The sequence below is a fragment of the Oncorhynchus mykiss genome, chromosome 13 (genome assembly GCF_057628025.1).
Source record: "Oncorhynchus mykiss isolate SJ-2025 chromosome 13, ASM5762802v1, whole genome shotgun sequence".
Taxonomy (NCBI): domain Eukaryota; kingdom Metazoa; phylum Chordata; class Actinopteri; order Salmoniformes; family Salmonidae; genus Oncorhynchus; species Oncorhynchus mykiss.
This window is the reverse complement of record NC_143034.1, coordinates 51065211-51084427: the sequence shown is the minus strand read 5'-3', so window position 1 is coordinate 51084427 and position 19217 is coordinate 51065211. Positions and strand designations below refer to the sequence as shown.

The following is a 19217-nucleotide window of genomic DNA, read 5'->3' as shown; positions in this document are numbered from 1 at the left end:
GCAGGTCTACAATTTTGTTTCTGGTGTCCTTTGACAGCTCTTTGGTCTTGGCCATAGTGGAGTTTGGAGTGTGACTGTTTGAGGTTGTGGACAGGTGTCTTTTATACTGATAACAAGTTCAAACAGGTGCCATTAATACAGGTAACCAGGAGGACAGAGGAGCCTCTTAAAGAAGAAGTTACAGGTCTGTGAGAGCCAGAAATCTTGCTTGTTTGTAGGTGACCAAATACTTATTTTCCACCATAATTTGCAAATAAATTCTCATTTTGTCTGTCATAGTTGAAGTGTACCTATGATGAAAATTACAGGCCTCATATCTTTTTAAGTGAGAGAACTTGCACAATTGGTGGCTGACTAAATACTTTTTTGCCCCACTGTACATGTATAGTATTTCAAAGGACTGATTTCCTTATATGAACTGTAACTCAGTAAAATCATTGAAATTGTTGCAATCATATCTTTGTTCAATATATGTGCGAGGTCTCTGAAGACGAGGTGGCACCAATGCATGGATGGCGGGAACGAGATGATGGCCTCCGAGGGGAATAGAAGAGGGAGGAATGGGTTCAAAACAGCCATCTGATCAGATCAGAAGGCTCTGGTGGCACGCTCCATTGGAGATGACATGTACTGGGACTTCAGTGGAGTCCTGGAAGTCTGAGCTAGAGACTGAATAAACCTGAAGGTGAGGTTGCCAGAAAGGATCTGTAAGATACTCCTCTTCAGTCTACCTGCAGTGCTAGGTGCAACATACGCCAGATGACACTACCGTTTATTTTCTAATCCTGAGTCGGCTTCATTTTAACATGTAAAAAAGACAAAAGGGGAACAATTATGGCTTTGTTAATGAGGAGATTTGGATGAAATTGGTCTCAAAAAGTAGAATATAAGCAAACAGATCATTTGGCAAACTGAAAGATGTGAACGTTTGAGCTGATGTAAATTAGGCTAATTCCATGATGGAGCCGGCAGTCTTGTCACCTCGACATGGTTGAATCACACTGGCCTCCTGATGATGTGCGGTGACAAGGGCCGCTTCCTGGAGTGACTGCGGTCATCCCTCACTGATAACATTTATGAGAATTTAAAAATCCATTCCATTAGGGAAACGCTGCAGTCCAGTGAAAACGGCTGCATTCACAGCTGTTTTTCCCCTCTGAAAGCAGGTGACACATTGCTTGTTGTAGTGTAGACAGTATTGTTCAGTGGTCCATTTAAATTAAACTGCTGTGGGACAGAAAAATAAATAGAGGGATGTATTTCTTTCACTCTTGCTAAAAACAAATTGTACTGCACCAGAGACTTGGTTGTCTGACGCTAGCTGAATTATTTTCCCCCCATCATTCAGCTGAGCTCTTATGGTGCAAGTCAACACTTTTTCAAATCAAGTTCTTTTGATATTGCTTACTGAGAAAGGAGAGGATACAATAGAACTACATATGTCAACATGCAAGGTAACTCAGCATTCTCTTGAAGTCCACAACATGACCCCCAAGTAAAATGTTGACAACTTTTACTTCACTACATTCCTAAAGAAAATAATGTACTTTTTACTCCATACATTTTCCCTGACACCCAAAAGTACTCTTTACATTTTGAATGCTTAAGCAGGACAGAACATTTTCCAATTCATGCACTTATCAAGAGAACATCCCTGGTCATCTCTACTACTGAGAAATGCCACCTTGACTGTGTGGCAACATAAAAATCTTTGGCGATTGAAACAAGAAACCGTGTTTGGTTGACTAGGGCCTGTTCTTATCATATTATTATATGGGAGGGGTATTGGTCTGTGCTTTAGTAACCCCAAATAATCCAAACATTCTCTCTCTCACTCAGGATGGTGACTCAGGATTCGATATCAGGAAATAATAAGGCATTGTAACCAAAAGTCGTGACTGTTGGTATCTTGGAACCAGATCGACGTTGGCCCACATAAAACAACAAACGGAAGACATGCACGCACACACACACACACAAAGAAAACAAAGCATTACTGACCCTGATGTGTGGTCTCAACAGGAACTTTTAGCCTCCTCGTTAGTCTCCTTATTATTAGCACTAGTTGAGTGGCACTGACAATTAAATCTAGCCCACAGGAATGCATGCTGCATAGCCCTAGACTAGAGAGAAAAAAAGTGCCAGACGCCAAAACCCCCCCCCCCCCCTTCCCACTCTGTCTATGGGGCCAGCTGAACAGTGTCCTGTAGGAAGTAAAGTTGAGCATGGAGATAAGAGCCAGGCGACAGCAGAGAACCCACCTGTAGGAGGTTGTGGGTAATTGAGAGTCAGGGGGTCAGGCTGTCTCACAAGTTGGCCTGGATTCAACTACAAAAAAAGTCACTTACAACAACTTGCTGCTTTTTGAACTTGAAGGACCTCTTTAGGTTATGTTGATGGTTACAATCCCTTTATTGTGATTCCACACAAACATTTTTAAGGAGAGACATCAATCGTCTTTCCATAGTTTGGATGCATATGCACCCAATTCTGTAATAACATTCTGTTATAAATTACATAAATGGGAAAACTTCTGAGAAAGACTGTCCTATAACAGTATTCAGCCAAATATATTGAAAGCCCATTTTGGAAGAGTAGGACAAGCCAAACCTGCTGCTCGAACATACAGTCCGTCATACTGCGCTAAGCACAGCAATATGCCATCTCCAAATGTGACTCAAGAGGAAAATCTACTTGCATGTCAGATTCTCAAACATTTTATCACTGCAGCAAACACCAAAAGGTGAAACAGCTGTGACCATTGATAATCTCATCCCAATCAAAGCAAAGGGAGAAAGGTGTGGGTGTGTGGGTGTGCGCATGTGAGTCTGACAAACAGGCAGCCACTAAGATAAACCTGAGGTGGGAGGCTTGGGAGCAAAGGGATGAATTGAGATGGTGTTAGTGAATGCAGCTTCACTTCATGGCATGGCCTTTAATGACCCTGCAGTAAAGGCATGGCAGCAGCTCAGGTTTTCCTCTAAGTATTGGAGGTGTGGCAGTTATGGGGATTTACTACATGCGAGAGTCACAGCAGCTCATCAGGCACGCAGCACATACTTCAATTTACATATCTGACTGCAGACAGACAACACTGTGTGACTGTGTTTAATAATCAAGGTTCCCCTAAACGGAGAGTAGCAGCTGTGACAAATCCATAACATTGCCCCGCTTCATAATGTTGTGCAAAGAAGCCATTTATCAATCAAATACTCTACTAGGCTAAATGATTGGGCTGCATCGGAGGTACTAAAAACATCGAAATAAATCTTACATTGTTTCATAACATTCTACTGGAAAATGGCTTCAGACATTTTTAAAAGGATGCATTAAATTGCTTGGCACAACTGTCTTAGTTGTGATGACTTTACTTTCCCATCATAGCGGTATATCTTGGTAGCAGCCAGGTGTTAGTGGTAGTGCACTCTTAGCAGGAGAGGTGCTTCCTGAGTAGAGGTCGACCGATTATTGGAGGACCAAAAAAACCGATGCCGATTAATTGGCCTTTTTTTTATTTTTATGTATGCGTAATAATGACAATTACAACAATAATGAATTAACACTTATTTTAACTTAATATAATACATCAATAAAATCAATTTAGCCTCAAATAAATAATGAAACATGTTCAATTTGGTTTAAATCATGTAAAAACAAAGTGTTGGAGAAGAAAGTAAAAGTGCAATATGTGCCATGTAAGAAAGCTAACGTTTAAGTTCCTTGCTCAGAACATGAGAACATATGAAAGCTGGTGATTCCTTTTAACATGAGTCTTCAATATTCCCAGGTAAGAAGTTTCAGGTTGTAGTTATTATAGGAATTATAGGACTATTTCTCTCTATACCATTTGTATTTCATTAACCTTTGACAATTGGATGTTCTTATAGGCACTTTAGTATTGCCAGTGTAACAGTATCGCTTCTGTCCCTCTCCTCGCTCCCCCTGGGCTCGAACCAGGAACACACCGACAACAGCCACCCTCGAAGCAGCGTTACCCATGCAGAGCAAGGGGAACAACCATTACAAGTCTAAGAGCGAGTGACGTTTGAAACGCTATTAGCGCGCACCCCGCTAACTAGCTAGCCATTTCACTTCGGTTACACCAGCCTCATCTCGGGAGTTGATAGGCTTGAAGTCATAAACAGCACAATGCTTGACGCACAACAAAGAGCTGCTGGTAAAACGCACACGAAAGTGCTGTTTGAATGAATGATTACAAGCCTGCTGCTGCCTACCACCGCTCAGTCAGATACTTGTATGCTCAGTCAGATTATATGCAACGCAGGACACGCTAGATAAACTAGTAATATCAACCATGTGTAGTTAACTAGTGATTATGATAGATAATTTTTTAAGATAAGTTTAATGCTAGCTAGCAACTTACCTTGGATTACTGCATCCGCGTAACAGGCAGTCTCCTTGTGGAGTGCAACGAGAGGCAGATGGTTATAGCGTTGGACTAGTTAACTGTAAGGTTGCAAGATTGGCTCCCCCGAGCTGACATGGTGAACATCTGTCGTTCTGCCCCTGAACGAGGCAGTTATCCCACCGTTCCTAGGCCGTCATTGAAAATAAGAATGTGTTCTTAACTGACTTGCCTAGTTAAATAAAGATTAAATAAAGGTGTAAAAAATTATAATAATAAAAAATATTAACAAATTGGCCAAACCGGTGTCCAAAAATACCGATTTCCGATTGTTATGAAAACGGCCCTAATTAAATCGCCCATTCCGATTAATCGGTCGACCTCTAATCCTGAGCACTCCCTGACGAAGGCCATGCTGCCGAAACGCGTCGGTTAAAAAAAAAAAAAACGTTGTTTCTATTGAACATGCCATACTAATAAAAGGCATTTAAATGAATTATATGAAGAGTGCATTGGTCCTCCTTTCTTTTCTTTTTGATAACTAAGGTAACCTTGTAAACCTGTAAGTATACAAGTAGGAGGGCCTTCAGAGTGGTGCAGTTGTCTAAGGCTGTGCCACTAGAAATCCTGGTTAGAGTCCAGGCTCTGTCGCAGTCAGCTGTGACCGGGAGACCCATGGGGCGGCGCACCTTGTCCCATCGCGCACTAGCGACTCCTGTGGGGGGCCGGGCGCAGTACACGCTGACACTGTCGCCAAATACATGGCATTTCCTTCGAAACATTGGTGCGGCTAGCTTCCGGGTTAACTGGGCATTGTGTCGCACGGCTCTCGACCTTCGCCTTTTCCGAGTCTGTACGGGAGTTGCAGCGATGAGACAAGACTAACTACCAATTGGATACCACAAAATTGAGGAGAAAACAGTGTAAAAAAATATATATATACAAAATAGAAAAAGAAATAAAGTATACAAGTAGGCCTATGGCATCAAGACTAGCAACTTTGAGAAATTACACTGCTCAGGACTGCTGGAAGTAGGCTACTTGCCAAAGTCACATTTAATCTAGGTCAGATCTAATTGGCTTCCCTCAGCAGCCTGTACAAAATCTTTACACTGATCGCATGTTAAAAGGTAGAATTAATAAAAGTAAGTCAATGTCATAAAACCTTTTACTTGGTCTAGTGGGTTCCCAATTCACTATTGTTTTGCTAAGGCCCTTCCATACTCATTCATCATGAAGATACAAGCAGCCACTCCAGCCGGTAAATCAATTGGCTGAACTTAATTATGATTTTGTTATTTCCTCAACAGATACCCCAATCTGGGACAAGTTCATCATAGCTGATGTCTGCTGCGACAGCTGGCTCTATTTCTGTGAAGTACCTTGCTAAAGCCCCCAACCCTAGACTGCACATCATTTCCCTAATCACTTTTCCACAGCTGCCCTCCAGCACGTAAATGAAAGTTACAAAGAAATTACTACATGTCAGTCATAAAAAAATCTCACCCTGGAGGCACTGGCCAACTGTGATTATTTAATCTGGGTTGTGTTTTAGTTAAGATAGCCTAGCCAGTAGGCAGTCTGACAGTATTTGATTAATGACCCAACAATGTTTATAAGTAGGAGAAAGGGGGCTTAATATGTTTAGAGGGATGGTTCACCCAAAATACAAACTCACCTCATCTTATTGATTTTAGGCTAGCTCATTTATGGAGTCACGATGAGGAAATTTGACCATGCTGTTTGAAGACTGCTGTTTGGAAACGGGATTAGCAGAATTAGTAAACAAACCCAAATATTGGGTCCCTGTGTCCATGGACTACTCTACTGTAGGTAGCCTATCCATAACGGTCACTTCAAGAAAGATGAGTGATTGAGGAAAAGTTTTGGGAATAAAGAGGTTGCAAAGAGGTGTTTGAGTGAATAATTGATCATTGAACGTCAAAGAATGATTGTACAGTAGCCTACTGAAGCATTCTCAGCTGCTAGGTCTATTCACACACATGTAAAAAGAGTGCACATTCAAAGAGCATGCATGAGGGTGTGAGCCTCCCTTAGGCCTACCAGTCGGTAATAGTTCTGTGTCAGCATGTGGTCCTGTGTGATGACAAATGTAGTAGTCAGAATGGATCAATATCTCGATTTGTAGCGAAATAAAAAAGATTTCAATGGGGGTCAAACTAATTTTAGTGCAGTAAAACGGCAGTCCCATTATTTTTAAGGCCGTTCTGGCGATCGTGGACAAAAATCAACATGCGCGCGCGCACACACACACGCGGTCTGGTCAGCATGTTAGATTAATCGTTTTCAAGTGCAACGTTATGAAGGGAAACAACTCAGAGATTAAACTATGTTCCTACGAAGGTTCTAACCACGAATTTAGCCTTAAAGGGCTATTTCTAAATTGTTCAAATTCATAATCTCCAGCACCACCTCAACATCAAGAAAACATAGAAACACGCCATTTGATATATTGATGTTGGTCTGGTGCTAGAGATCATGAATATGAAGATTAATTTTTATTTTTAAATTTCTCTTTAAGATGCTTTTGGGAAACCAGACCCAGTTCTGTCACCACTGGAAATGTAAGAAACACATAACCCATCATGGCAGTAATGCATTCACAACCCCCATGCATTTTAAAGTAAGCTGGTGCTAGGACATTGAATGCACAGAAATTAAGCATTTATACATTTGGTTTAGAAAGTCATTCAGCAAATGCCATGGTATAATTCACCAAGGGTATAATGAATCTTAATAACGTTACACAGCTTCTCTATTTAACTAACGTTAGCCAGGGGGGGTTAGCTGTCATTCTAACTTCAAAGATGTCCAGTAAGCCAGTTTGAGGCGTATGGCGATGGGATATTCGTCAATAAAAAATACACAAAAGGGGTTTCTTTGTGAAACGGAAGAGCCACATTGTTCACTGTGTGGCTTTAGGTTGTCCAGCTAAATATAACTACAGTAAAAAACATGTTCGAAAATTATATGGTTGTCAAATAGCGAATGCTAACTATGTTAGTTTGCTAGCTACCTGCAATACAATAGATGATTGGGACACTTCGATGCGGATATACAGCAAGCGCCAGCTAGCTAAAACAGTGCAGCACAGCAGACACCGAACGCTAAAGAACATCACATTATTTGGCTAGGACTAACGTCATTCAGCCAAAGCATTCGAATTTCGTGTTTCAAATGTAACATTACCTTGTAATTGTCATTCGCTGTCACGTACCTTGATTTTTTTTCACCTCCTCCACTGTCAAATAAGCCGAGGCAAGAACGTCCCACTGACCATTAAACCCGTGTCAGTTCGTATATAAACGTCAGTGCAATGGCTAGCTAACGTTTCAGCAAGATTTCCAGTAAGCAGCTGGACCACAACACAGCCTTCGCGAGCGTGCGTAAAGATTCGACGTGTTCGATCGTTCCGTCCTTCTCCCACTGAGGTACCGCCTACTCCAGGTTTTGAGGGAGGAAAAAAATCCCGGAATTGCGCTCAATTTGCCTCCAATAATAACCACCCAGTGAAGAAGAAAGAACTATTTCATTACGCGACTGCATGAGAAGAACCAAACATTGCCAACGAAGATGTTGGTGTGTGTTGAAAACGCTCCGCATGAAGCGGAGGGGCTGCTGAATTATTCATGAGGGGCGGGTGCTCAGATCCTGCGTTCAAATACAAGTGGGAAGGTGGTATTTAGAAGGGTGCAATTGCAGCCAATAGTGTGGGGGCGTTCCTGCATGTGGGCATTCCTGAATCTGCAGGAACTCCTCTCTATACTTTTATTGGTCAATTTTTAAGTTAGGACAGGCGGGAGGCAGGGGCGCTCCAAAACAGTAGGTGGCGTTAATGCACAATAACGTTGGATACCAGCTGCCGATAAACCTCACAGGCGACAATAATGGTAGCTAGCTAGCCGTACAACAGTGGTAGACAGCGGGCACTGTTTTCCCGCAGTTCTGTTGACGAAAGTGAGGGCAGGTGTTCGGGATGCGGAAGTGAAGGGGGGGGGGACGTTCTTGCAGATGAGAGCCCACATGCAGGAATGCCCCATATTGCGGGTTGCAGTTGCACACAATTGGTATTTACCAAATACTGACTGGGAAAAATCCACTTGAACGCTCCGACTTCTCCCACATGCTGGCCTCTCAAGTAACCTACTAAAAAAATTAGGCTACCTCGATAACAGAATTTCCGGTAGTTAAATGCAACAACAAAATATTATTTATAAAAAACAATCTATTAATATGGTTTTTGAACACTATAATTAGTTTACAAGCATGATAGTTGTACTTTTAGTTTATGCTTGATGCAGCTTGTTGGCCATTAGCCAATCAGCGTTACTCAATGAGTTCAAAGCATGTGCACTCATCCAATTAGTACTTACAACTTCACAACGGGTCATTTTCACCTTCCCACTTGGTTATGAATGCAGCATTGTCAAAGTAACCCACTGTAAAATACAAGGTCATGTCAATCAAATGTACATTATTTACGGAATAACTGTAGTAACAGTATTGTAGGTACGTAGAACCTGCTCTGTAATTGCAATAGAGGTTATTTACACAGGTGGAGGGAGGTCTGGTGGGTTACGTAGCCAGTGTCTCCAATCTCGGAATGGGTCATGCTGGCTTCGCCTGACACACACACTGCTGCAATCTCAGACCTTTGTTTTGTCTAGGAAAGCTAACTCTTGATAGATACAGGCATTCATTTGACTTCTGGTCCATCCTTGCTTTGACTTGTCATGGAGTTTTCTCATAGCGAATATGATGATATCTGTCTGAGATCCACATACCTTGCTTACTCCTGCTTTAGATGTGTGTAATCTCTGTGAATCTTTGTGTGGGAAATATTATACTCACAAATTGTAATACCCACATACTGTAGAGATGGAACACTACAATGTACAATCAAACAAATGTAGATCGTCTTACCCATCAAATCAAACTTTATTTGTCACATGCGCCGAATACAACAGGTGTAGGTAGATCTTACTTTGCCAGTCACAAGTTGGAACATTAAGCTAACTATTTCCTAACTATTTTCTTTTTCTTTTGATTCAACTACCTCTTACCTATTATATATTACCAGAATGAATGTGATAAGATAATGAGGGTAGAGAAATTCTCTTTGCCCTGGTGCCAAGTGTAGCCTACAGATCTAAAAGACAGACAAATGATTTATTTCTGGAAAGAATGAAAACATCTGGATCAGTCCTAGGGGCTGATCAAACAGCAACGGTTTCTGAAGGCCTCCACCCAGAGGTAAGGTGAAGAGAGACATGCAGATGAGGCTGGGCTGCATTTCTGTGCTATCTTCTCATCATAATGCAAATATATGAGTCCCTTATCACAAACCAGAGATAGGAATGTCATTTCTCTTGGTGTCTGGACTATGTTTGAGAGATGCCAATCGTTCATGGGAACACAGTGTATGAAATACATCTGGGGTTGGACATTAATTATCCTAACAATGGCCTATTCCCTCTCAGTGGACTCAAACAAAAGATAGTTCTGTTCTAGAATGCAAAAATACATTTAAAAAAAAAAAATAGACACTATAGCTTACTGAAGCCAGTTTTGCAAACCCACTGAACCAGTTCTTCAGCACACAAATGAACCGTTGACAATACCGTGGCCTACATCTTACTCTTTATGTAAATCAAGTGAATCATGTGACAACGTGTCTGGTCAAAGTATCCACACACATCCTTCCATTTGTGATTTACATGTGTACACAGACTAACAAAGAAACATTCCTTTTAAAATGCAATGTGTTGAGTCAAAAGACTGTGCCGGGCCAAAGTAATGGACAAAGTAAGAAAAAAAACTTAACGCAAAATAGATTAGATTCGAAGTTGTTCAGTGCCAATGCTTAATTGAATAAAACAGCGGTGATTGATAAGTCGGGTTTGTTGGCTGAGGCTTTGAACTGGCCTGAGAGAATGGATGGGATTTTAATGCTTTACCACAGTGTTTCCAAACCATTTCATGCTTTAGACTGATGACCAGTTCCTCTGTGAAAGTCCCAAACCAGCTCTTAGCACCTTCAAATTGTGTTTATGATTACCAAGCTGTGCTGTTTGTTAGCTGCCTACACTAATATATCTTAACATTTCTACACACCCAAAACATTGTATTGGATGTGACAAATTCTGTTTATTACGATGTCAATGCATCATTTGCATCTCTGCTCTATAACCTGGAGTATAGCCAAGTACAGAGAGAGGTTATAGAAAAGAGGAATGCATTAAATGTGATTATGGAGCCAGGCAGGCAGATAATTACAACAAATAAATTAAAACACCCATAACATGGTAGTGACTTAAATAGAGAGAACAGGGAATAAACTGTGCTTACTTAAATATTATTTGTTGGATATGTTAAGCATTGTGCATTTCCCTGTATGTTTCAATAGATTGTTCTCCGTTTTACTGTATAAGGTCCACAATTCAACCAATCTTGATTTGAAATTGATACTAGAATTTCCCGGAGTCCAACTCCGCTCAACAGACAATGGCTGCCAGCACGCAGTAGGCAGCCGTTCCATCAACGTCAGTCGGTTGACATTGACTTACTGTTTTAAGTTGCTTCTCTTAATAAAAGTAATACCTGAGAAGGTCACGAGCCCCATATATCTAGTTAAGAGAGCCCTAACAAAATGTCACTTCCCACCTGCGTGGGATGAAAAGGGAAACTCTGATGAAAAATTGAATGGGCTGTTGAAGGAATCTTCGACCCATCCTCCCACATAAATACAACCTGAGGCCAAATTGAATTACATGTAAGTCTCCTCAAACAACACACACACACACACAGTTGGCCTCTCCATTCCTCTGAGACACATCTGCAACACACAAAATTATGAAGTTGTTTACGTGTCAACGGTGGGTGTAGCTGGTGCAGGGAAGTCAGGCGCAGGAGAGCAGAGATGAATGGACAAAGCACTTTACTTAGGCAATCATAATACAGAACGCAACAGCGTCACAACACAAAATGCCCAAATGACAAGATGAGGCAGCAAAACTACAAAGCCCATGTACAAAGTACCGGCTGCCACAAAGCACAGGTAATAAAACAAAACCCGGCGCAAACCAGCCGGAAGCGTGCCAACCTTGACAGTAAACAATACCCCACACAGACATGGAGGGAACAGAGGGTTATATCCACATGTAATTAGTAGGAGATGTAAACCAGGTGTGCAGGAAGACAAAACAAAACAAATGGAAAATTAAAGGTGGATCGTGATGGCTAGAAGGCCGGGAGCGGCGACCGCCGAACGCCGCCCGAACAAGGAGAGGAACTGACTTCAGTAGAAGTCGTGACATTACCTTTGGTCACAGGATAGATTACACATGCTCCAGACCCCAAGATCCCAAGTCCCATTACATTAAGGTCTATACCCACAGGTGGGTATCGGGGACTACTGCAATAATCTAAATTGTATTTCCTTTCTGCAAGGCTGCACGTTTCATCCCCTTCTCCGAGTCAGATCTCCCTGGGTGTCTGACTATCTACTAATCTATCCCGCCCAGTTAAATTATTTTGCCCTGGCCCCTGGAGAGGAAACCCTGCCAGCCCTCCCTGGATGGATTCAACAAAGCAACATGGCAAAGCAGGTTGCTGCTGTTTACTTCCTGTCCCCTGTTGAACCTTTCCTGAGTCCATGATTAAACAGTACGATAGCCTTAGTAACAGGCTCAAAATATAAACAAACCTTAAGACTCAATCAAGCACAGTTGGATTCATTATTTGTCAATGATTTGTCATGTGTCTAACATCATCTGTCATGTTTCTATGTCAGATTTAAGGGCTATGAAAATAAATCTTAAAACAATGATGTAAACATTCCCATAAACTATTGATATTTTGCCAACATCAAGTTAGGAGATTTAAGGCATGTCTATCAGATGAGTAGAGGAACAAGAGGTCTCCTGGCTTCAGGAGCTAGTTAGTAAATGCTTATGATTACCTTTGCTCACTGTATAGAGGCTGTGTGCCCTTAATCAGTCAAATTCAATCAGTTAAATTCAATCAGATTGACTCTCATGACAACATTACCCTTCATGTTGAACTGAGTGGGTTATACAACATGTTGCAGCATTAGTCACAAGATAGATAGCAGAAGGAAGGTTGAATATTTTGGGGAGTTTTCGGATGTTGCTTATCCTGTTGGCATTCTCTTTCTTCCTTGGAAGAACCAACCTCAGGGGTGGTTGAGATGACATTGGTGGAGCCCCCCTTTGTGGGTGCTGGAGATAGAAGGCTTATTTTGAGCTCCAGGCAGCATCCTTCCTATTGGTCCATGCCAGGTAAGCACCATCAGAGATGAAGCACATGCCAATTGATCCTGCTAATCATTTTATCCCACTCTGGTATATCTGTTTTGGAGGAATTTGGGCCAGCCATCAGTGTCACATCAAAAGTTGTGATTGAAATGGGTATAACTGCTAAATTATCTCTCTTCAGCAGGCACTGTCTTGTTCTTTTTTTAAAATCTTGTCCTTAAATGTATCTTCATTGGTATGGTATGCACTATGTAGCCTGTGTAGGCATATGACTTTGCCGTTGTGAAGGTCATTGTGAATGCAGTTATTGACGATATGATTTATTTATTTACTACGGTTTTCATCATGACAACCTTGTGTCATTTCACAGTGTGAATGGAGAGGAGGCTAGATTTCTCCCCAAATCATCTAATAAGGCATGCAAAAATGGTTTCATTTGAAGAGTGTCAGGTCAGGTCATACTGCACGCTGGTCCATAAGTCTCTCACAGTCACTTTGTGTCTTCTCAACTTGATCAGTGGAACTTGCTACAGTCTTGCTACTGTGACACAAGGATAAAGAGGGGCAAGGGGTCTTCTTTCTGAATGGTATGCAATAGTGACGGTGTGTGTGCTCAGTGCGTGTGTGATTATGTTTGTTGGAGAGGCGATCATCACCACCAACTGTTAAAAAACATGTCAATCTCCGCATGGCAACGGGGCAGCATAGCAACTAGTTGCTAGGGACTGGGGCTAAGGCAAGCCCCCCGTGGTGCTGACGTGAGTCTCTGGCAGGCGAACCGTTAAAAGGAGGAATTCCCCTGGACAGTGGGCTATCGCATGCCACTAACCTGTTGCCATGGTGACCAGCATGTGGAGGTTGACGGTACAGACGAAGGGGACCATTAGCGTCAGTGGAAGAGGGTCCTGGAGGTGGGCAGGATGTGGGCGTCTGTCTCATTGAAGGGCGAGATGCCAACACACACAAGTGAGGGTCAACACACACAAGTGAGGGTGTGGTAATTGTGACACCCTTTCTAGGTACCACCCATCTAGGTACCACCCCTTTCTAGATACCATCCATTGGCACGACTGACTTCACACTGATAACAATTATTATGCAAATGTCAGGACAGCAGCCAGGTGGATTTGGGATTATTTTTGGATCAATGCTGAGAATAGTGAATTATCTACAGGGCTGTACTTTCTGAATGATTGGTGTTTCCCCTCTACACATAAAGTAGTGTATGTGTATAGGCATCTATTAGACAGGTTCAAACCACTGATTGTTTGGTGGCACAGTACATTTACCATTGAAGTCTTGTTTTAGTTTTGACTACAGTCAGTGGTAGGAGGGTAAGAGGACAATTGTCATCCCTGTCTCAGGACAGGAGGAGAGAAGTGGTGACCCCTTGCTGGCCTCCACTGGCAAGAAGAGGAACAGGTGCCGAAAACATCAAATTCAACCAACCGTATGGGAGTCAGTCAGGTACATGAAAAGGCTCTTGTATCAGCCTATCTGGACGTCAAGCTCCCCATCCAAACATGGGGTTCTGTTTGAGAGGGAAAATCATGTATGGAGCTATTGTTTGATTGTGCATTGTGTAGAGTGATCATAAAAAGAAAGAAAACAAAAAAGGAACAACGAATACCTTACTGGGGAAGAATGTTGCTTTTGGCCGGCGAGCAAATAATTGATTTAGTAGTGAACCAACTGCCTCTTTAGAGGAAGAGGAAGGACTGCGTGAGGCCTCTATCAGCACAGTAGAGTGATGACCTGACCTGGCATAGCAAAACAATATGTGCCAAATTTAGCTCCACACCACACCTCTAAATATCTACAGTATCTACATACTGGATCTCTAACTGGATCAGTGCCTAGCACTGGGTCAATCCAGGGGGGTGTTTTTACATAAGAACCTTCCCAGCTGGTAACCCAGACTCTGCGATGCAACACGCCTGGTACTCCAAAGTATCTTGGGAATGTGCGATGTTAAAAATAGTTGGTACTTGATGCAAAGCAGAACATTTCCACCCTATAAAAAGCCCCACAGAGAATATGTGAAAGATGCAGGCAATGGCAGATAGCCCTTCTAGCATGCCTTTCTCTGTCATCACAATGTGTGTGTGGGATATCTAAGAAGGGAGCAGTTAAGAGAGAGATGGATTAGTAGAGAGGTGTGTGTGTGTGTGTGTGTGTGTGTGTGTGTGTGTGTGTGTGTGTGTGTGTGTGTGTGTGTGTGTGTGTGTGTGTGATTGCTTTGCCTAAATAAACCCAGACTGTTTCATCACATTGTTTGCTTTAGATCAGGGGAAAATATTATGTTTTCATAACTTTAATATTGTAAAAACTATCCTAATATGGACTTTTGGGGGCAGAGAATAAAAAAAGTGGACTAAGATTTGTCACTCATGCTAAATGTGAGTGAATGAACTACTTTACTATAAAGTCTATAAAGTATTATAACAGTCTATAAAGTATTATTAACTGTTATTAACTATTTACATACCCTTTAATAAACCCTTTATAAAGGCTTCTTTAAATAAGTGTTAACTCTTTTCTTTTTAGTTTTTATAACTCAAGAGAAATTAGCAAATTGATGGATTATTAATGTATTGAAAATATTTTTTAAATACAATTGAAAGTTTTGTAACAATTTCTGTAGTATCGTGCTATGAACCATAAATGTTAGTTAAGTAACAACTCACTTTTGATGACGTATTCACTGGTAAGGAATGTCGGTCTACGTGAAGTCCACTGAGGTTTACGGACAGTTAAAACAGCACACTGAACAAAAGATGAGTAATAATACATAGTTTAACCTAAAAGGTTAACCCCAGGTTTTCACTCTTTATTCAATATGTGTGATTTCTGCTAAAGGCCTTAAATCAAAAGGGTTTACAATATAATATTGAGCCATTTATCAACAATATTTTATCAAAGGTATCTTTCAAATAAGATTACAAAATGTAGAAAAGTATTGTGCAATGTATTGTACGGAGAACGTTCCATTTCAAGGCTGTTACTAGCTGTTGTAAACTCTCAAAAGGCTTCATGTTACTTTGTTTGAGAAACAGACAATTGAGAAACAGTCTTTCTAAAGACACTGAGGGATCCAGTCACTGGAAATGTGGACGTAACCTCAGTGGCCTCTGCAGGCTTCTATAGCATGTTGCTGGGTCAGGGGTTTGAACAATGGAGCTGGGAATTCTTTAGGTTTGGTCAGGTATAAAAGAAAGGGTTAAACCAGGTAGGAATCAGTTCAGGAGCAGCAACCAGCAGCACAGTGAGCAAACATGTCCACCAGCATGAACATGGGCAGGGTAAGTTTAAAACCAAAATATATGCTTTAAATTTCATATATTGTTATGCAAAAGACCTCTAGTGCTCTAGCACACCCAACTACAACATTAAAGATGAAGTGTGACTGAATAGCATTGCAGATTTCTCCAAAATGTTTGTTTCATAAAACATTTTAATTAACAGAAATTGCTCCTTTTTTATTTTCAGGTCGTCTTCTACGAGGACAGGAACTTCCAGGGTCGTTCCTATGAGTGCAGCAGCGACTGCGCTGACATGTCCTCCTACCTGAGCAGGTGCCACTCCTGTAGGGTTCAGAGCGGTTGCTTCATGGTCTACGACCGCAACAACTACATGGGAAACCAGTACTTCATGAGGAGGGGAGAGTACTCTGACTTCCAGAGTATGATGGGAATGACTGATATCAGGTCCTGCCGCACAATCCCCATGGTAGGCCATATGATATTTAGTCTGCTGTTAACAGCCCCGCTCGAAGTAGCTTTGTGATGTCCATAATAAATCACATTGGCTCTGTGACGCTTTCCAACAGTCTGATGTACTCAGTAATTCATTCAACATACTCTTATTTCCTCCTAACAGCACAGAGGATCCTACAGAATGAGGATCTACGAGAGAGATAACTTTGGAGGTCAGATGCACGAGATGATGGACGACTGTGACTCCATCATGGACCGTTATCGCATGTCCGACTGCCAGTCCTGCAACGTGATGGATGGCCACTGGCTGATGTACGAGCAGCCCCACTTCAGAGGCAGGATGATGTACATGAGGCCCGGAGAGTACAGGAACTTCAGGGATATGGGCATGAGTGGCATGAGGTTCATGAGCATGAGGCGTATCACTGATATGTGCTAGATATGTTATGTTGACCAAATAAAAGTGATTGGTAATCCATAACAATTGAGTGTCCTACATCATTTCAATATTTGGTGTTTTGTGTTTACATATGTAGGTATGATATAATATAGGCCAATTATAAACACTACCGGTCAAAAGTTTTAGAACACCGACTCAATCAAGGGTTTTTCTTTATTTTTTACTATTTTCTACATAGTAGAATAATAGTGAAGCCATCAAAACTGCGAAATAACACATATGGAAACATGAAGTAACCAAAAAAGTGTTAAACAATCAGAATATATTTTATATTTGAGATTCTTCAAATAGCCACCCTTTGCCTTGATGACAGCTTTCCACGCTCTTGGCATTCTCTCAACAAGCTTCACCTGGAATGCTTTTCCAACAGTCTTGAAGGAGGTCCCACATATGCTGAGCACTTGTTGGCTGCTTTTCCTTCACTCTGCGGTCCGACTCATCCCAAACCATCTCATTTTGGTTGAGGTCAGGGAATTGTGGAGGCCAAGTCATCTAATGCAGCACTCCATCACTCTCCTTCTTGGTAAAATAGCCTTTACACAGCCTGGAGGTTTGTTGGGTCATTGTCCTGTTGAAAAACAAATGATAGTCCCACTAAGCCCAAACCAGATGGGATGGCGTATCGCTGCAGAATGCTGTGGTAGCCATGCTGGTTAAGTGTGCCTTGAATTCTAAATAAATCAGTGTCATCAGCAAAGCACCCCCACACCTTCTCCTCCAAGCTTTACGGTGAGAAATACATATGATCATCTGTTCACCCAAACCGTTTCTCACAAAGCTTGTGTTTCTTGGCCCAAGCAAGTCTCTTCTTATTATTGGTGTCCTTTAGTCATGTTTTTTTGCAGCAATTCGACCATGAAGGTCTGATCCACACAGTCTCCTTTGAACAGTTGATGTTGAGATATGAATGTTACTTGAACTCTGTGAAGCATTTATTTGGGCTACAATTTCTGAGGCCGCTAACTCTAATGAGGAGGTATTTGCAGCAGTGGAAACTCTGGGTCTTACATTCCTGTGGCGGTCCTCATGAGATCCAGTTTCATCATAGCGCTTGATTGTTTTTGCTACTGCACTTGAAGAAACGTTCAAAGTTCTTGAAATGTTCCGTATTGACTGACCTTCATGTCTTAAAGTAATGGTGGACTGTTGTTTCCCTTTGATGATTTGAGCTGTTCTTGCCATAATATGGACTTTCACCAAAAAGGGATATCTTCTGTATACCCACCCTACCTTGTCACAACACAACTGATTGGCTTAACTTTTAAGAAGGTACAATTGTTAATTGAAATGCATTCCAGGTGACTAACTCATGAAGCTGGTTGAGAGAATGACAAGAGCATGCAAATCTGTCATCAAGGCAAAGGGAGGCTATTTGAAGAATCTCAAATATAAAATATTTTTTGATTGCTTAACACTTTTCTGGTTACTACGTATGTGTTATTTCATAGTTTTGATGTCTTCACTATTATTCTACAATGTTGAAAATAGTAAAAATTAAGAAAAACCCTTGAATGAGTAGGTGTTGTAAAACTTTTGACCGGTAGTATAATATAATTGACACCTTCCATTCGATAACTGATGTTAAGTGGGCATTCATTATCATCATTCAGACATTTCTATTTCAACAATAGTTGTTTCTATACAACAATAGTTGTTTTCATTTTTGCCAGAAAGATATGCGTAGCATTTAACTTCTACTCTATACCAGGGTATCCTAAACTCGGTCCTGGGACCCACCTGGGTGCACGTAAATAAATGTAAGTAAAGCAACTAAAAACGAATATAGAAAATTCAGTTTGATAAATTACCCTCCAGACAAATTATTGGTCCTGTGTGGTTCAGTTGGAAATAGTGTGGTGCTAGGTTTGTTTCCCTCAGGGATTACATTTACTAAAGTGTATGCACTCACTGTAGTGTACATCACTTTGGATTAAAGTGTCTAGTAAATGGCATTTTATTAATAATATTAAAATATGTAACATTAGCCATATTGGTGTGATTTCTATGACGCTCATGTTCTAAGTCAAAGGACGATAATTGTTCATGGAGAGCATCCCCCTCTGTATGTTTTCAACATAATCCTTATGACAGCCTTTGTTTGTGGTTGCACTACACGTTACATATTTTAGATTTTATTTTTACATTTCATGAAGACTTCCAAAAGCTCATTGGCAATTGAATTGTTTTTGTGTTCACATACAAAACACAAGGACGTGCTCCGTTAGTTGAAACACCGTGCAACTTATTGTGGGTCCAACGCAGCACTATGATGATTAATGTTTAATGGCCTTGCCTCTTTGGAAAACTGTGTACTTGTTCTCAGTCCAAGTAAACAAAAAGCCTTAAATAAATGTAGCTCAAAATAGAGCTTATTTCAA

General features: G+C 41.2%; 2 protein-coding genes across 8 annotated transcripts in view; one reads left to right on the top strand and one right to left on the bottom strand.

Moving 5' to 3' along the window:
- tanc2a (tetratricopeptide repeat, ankyrin repeat and coiled-coil containing 2a) overlaps nucleotides 1–8001 on the bottom strand; it is a 135828-nt gene extending 127827 nt beyond the window's left edge. For 4 of the 6 annotated variants that reach the window (XM_090196500.1, XM_090196502.1, XM_090196503.1 and 1 more), the window contains exon 1: nucleotides 7605–8001. The gene's annotated coding sequence lies outside the window, so the exon portion shown is untranslated. Of the gene's footprint in view, nucleotides 1–7576 lie in introns of all 6 variants that reach the window. The other 2 variants (XM_090196501.1, XM_090196504.1) reach the window with 1 other exon arrangement.
- A 4581-nt stretch (nucleotides 8002–12582) lies between these two features.
- Nucleotides 12583–16860, top strand: LOC110487541 (gamma-crystallin M3-like). 2 transcript variants are annotated; one of them, XM_090194442.1, is made up of 3 exons: nucleotides 12583–12687; nucleotides 16153–16392; nucleotides 16543–16860. In XM_090194442.1, exons 2-3 carry the CDS (start codon nucleotides 16219–16221, stop codon nucleotides 16816–16818), a joined length of 450 nt encoding a protein of 149 aa, XP_090050568.1. In that variant the 5' UTR covers nucleotides 12583–12687; nucleotides 16153–16218; the 3' UTR covers nucleotides 16819–16860. The 2 variants fall into 2 exon arrangements, with proteins under 2 accessions (XP_090050568.1, XP_021415130.2); XM_021559455.3 differs by lacking the exon at nucleotides 12583–12687 and adding an exon at nucleotides 15489–15965.
- The last annotated feature ends 2357 nt before the right edge of the window (nucleotides 16861–19217 follow it).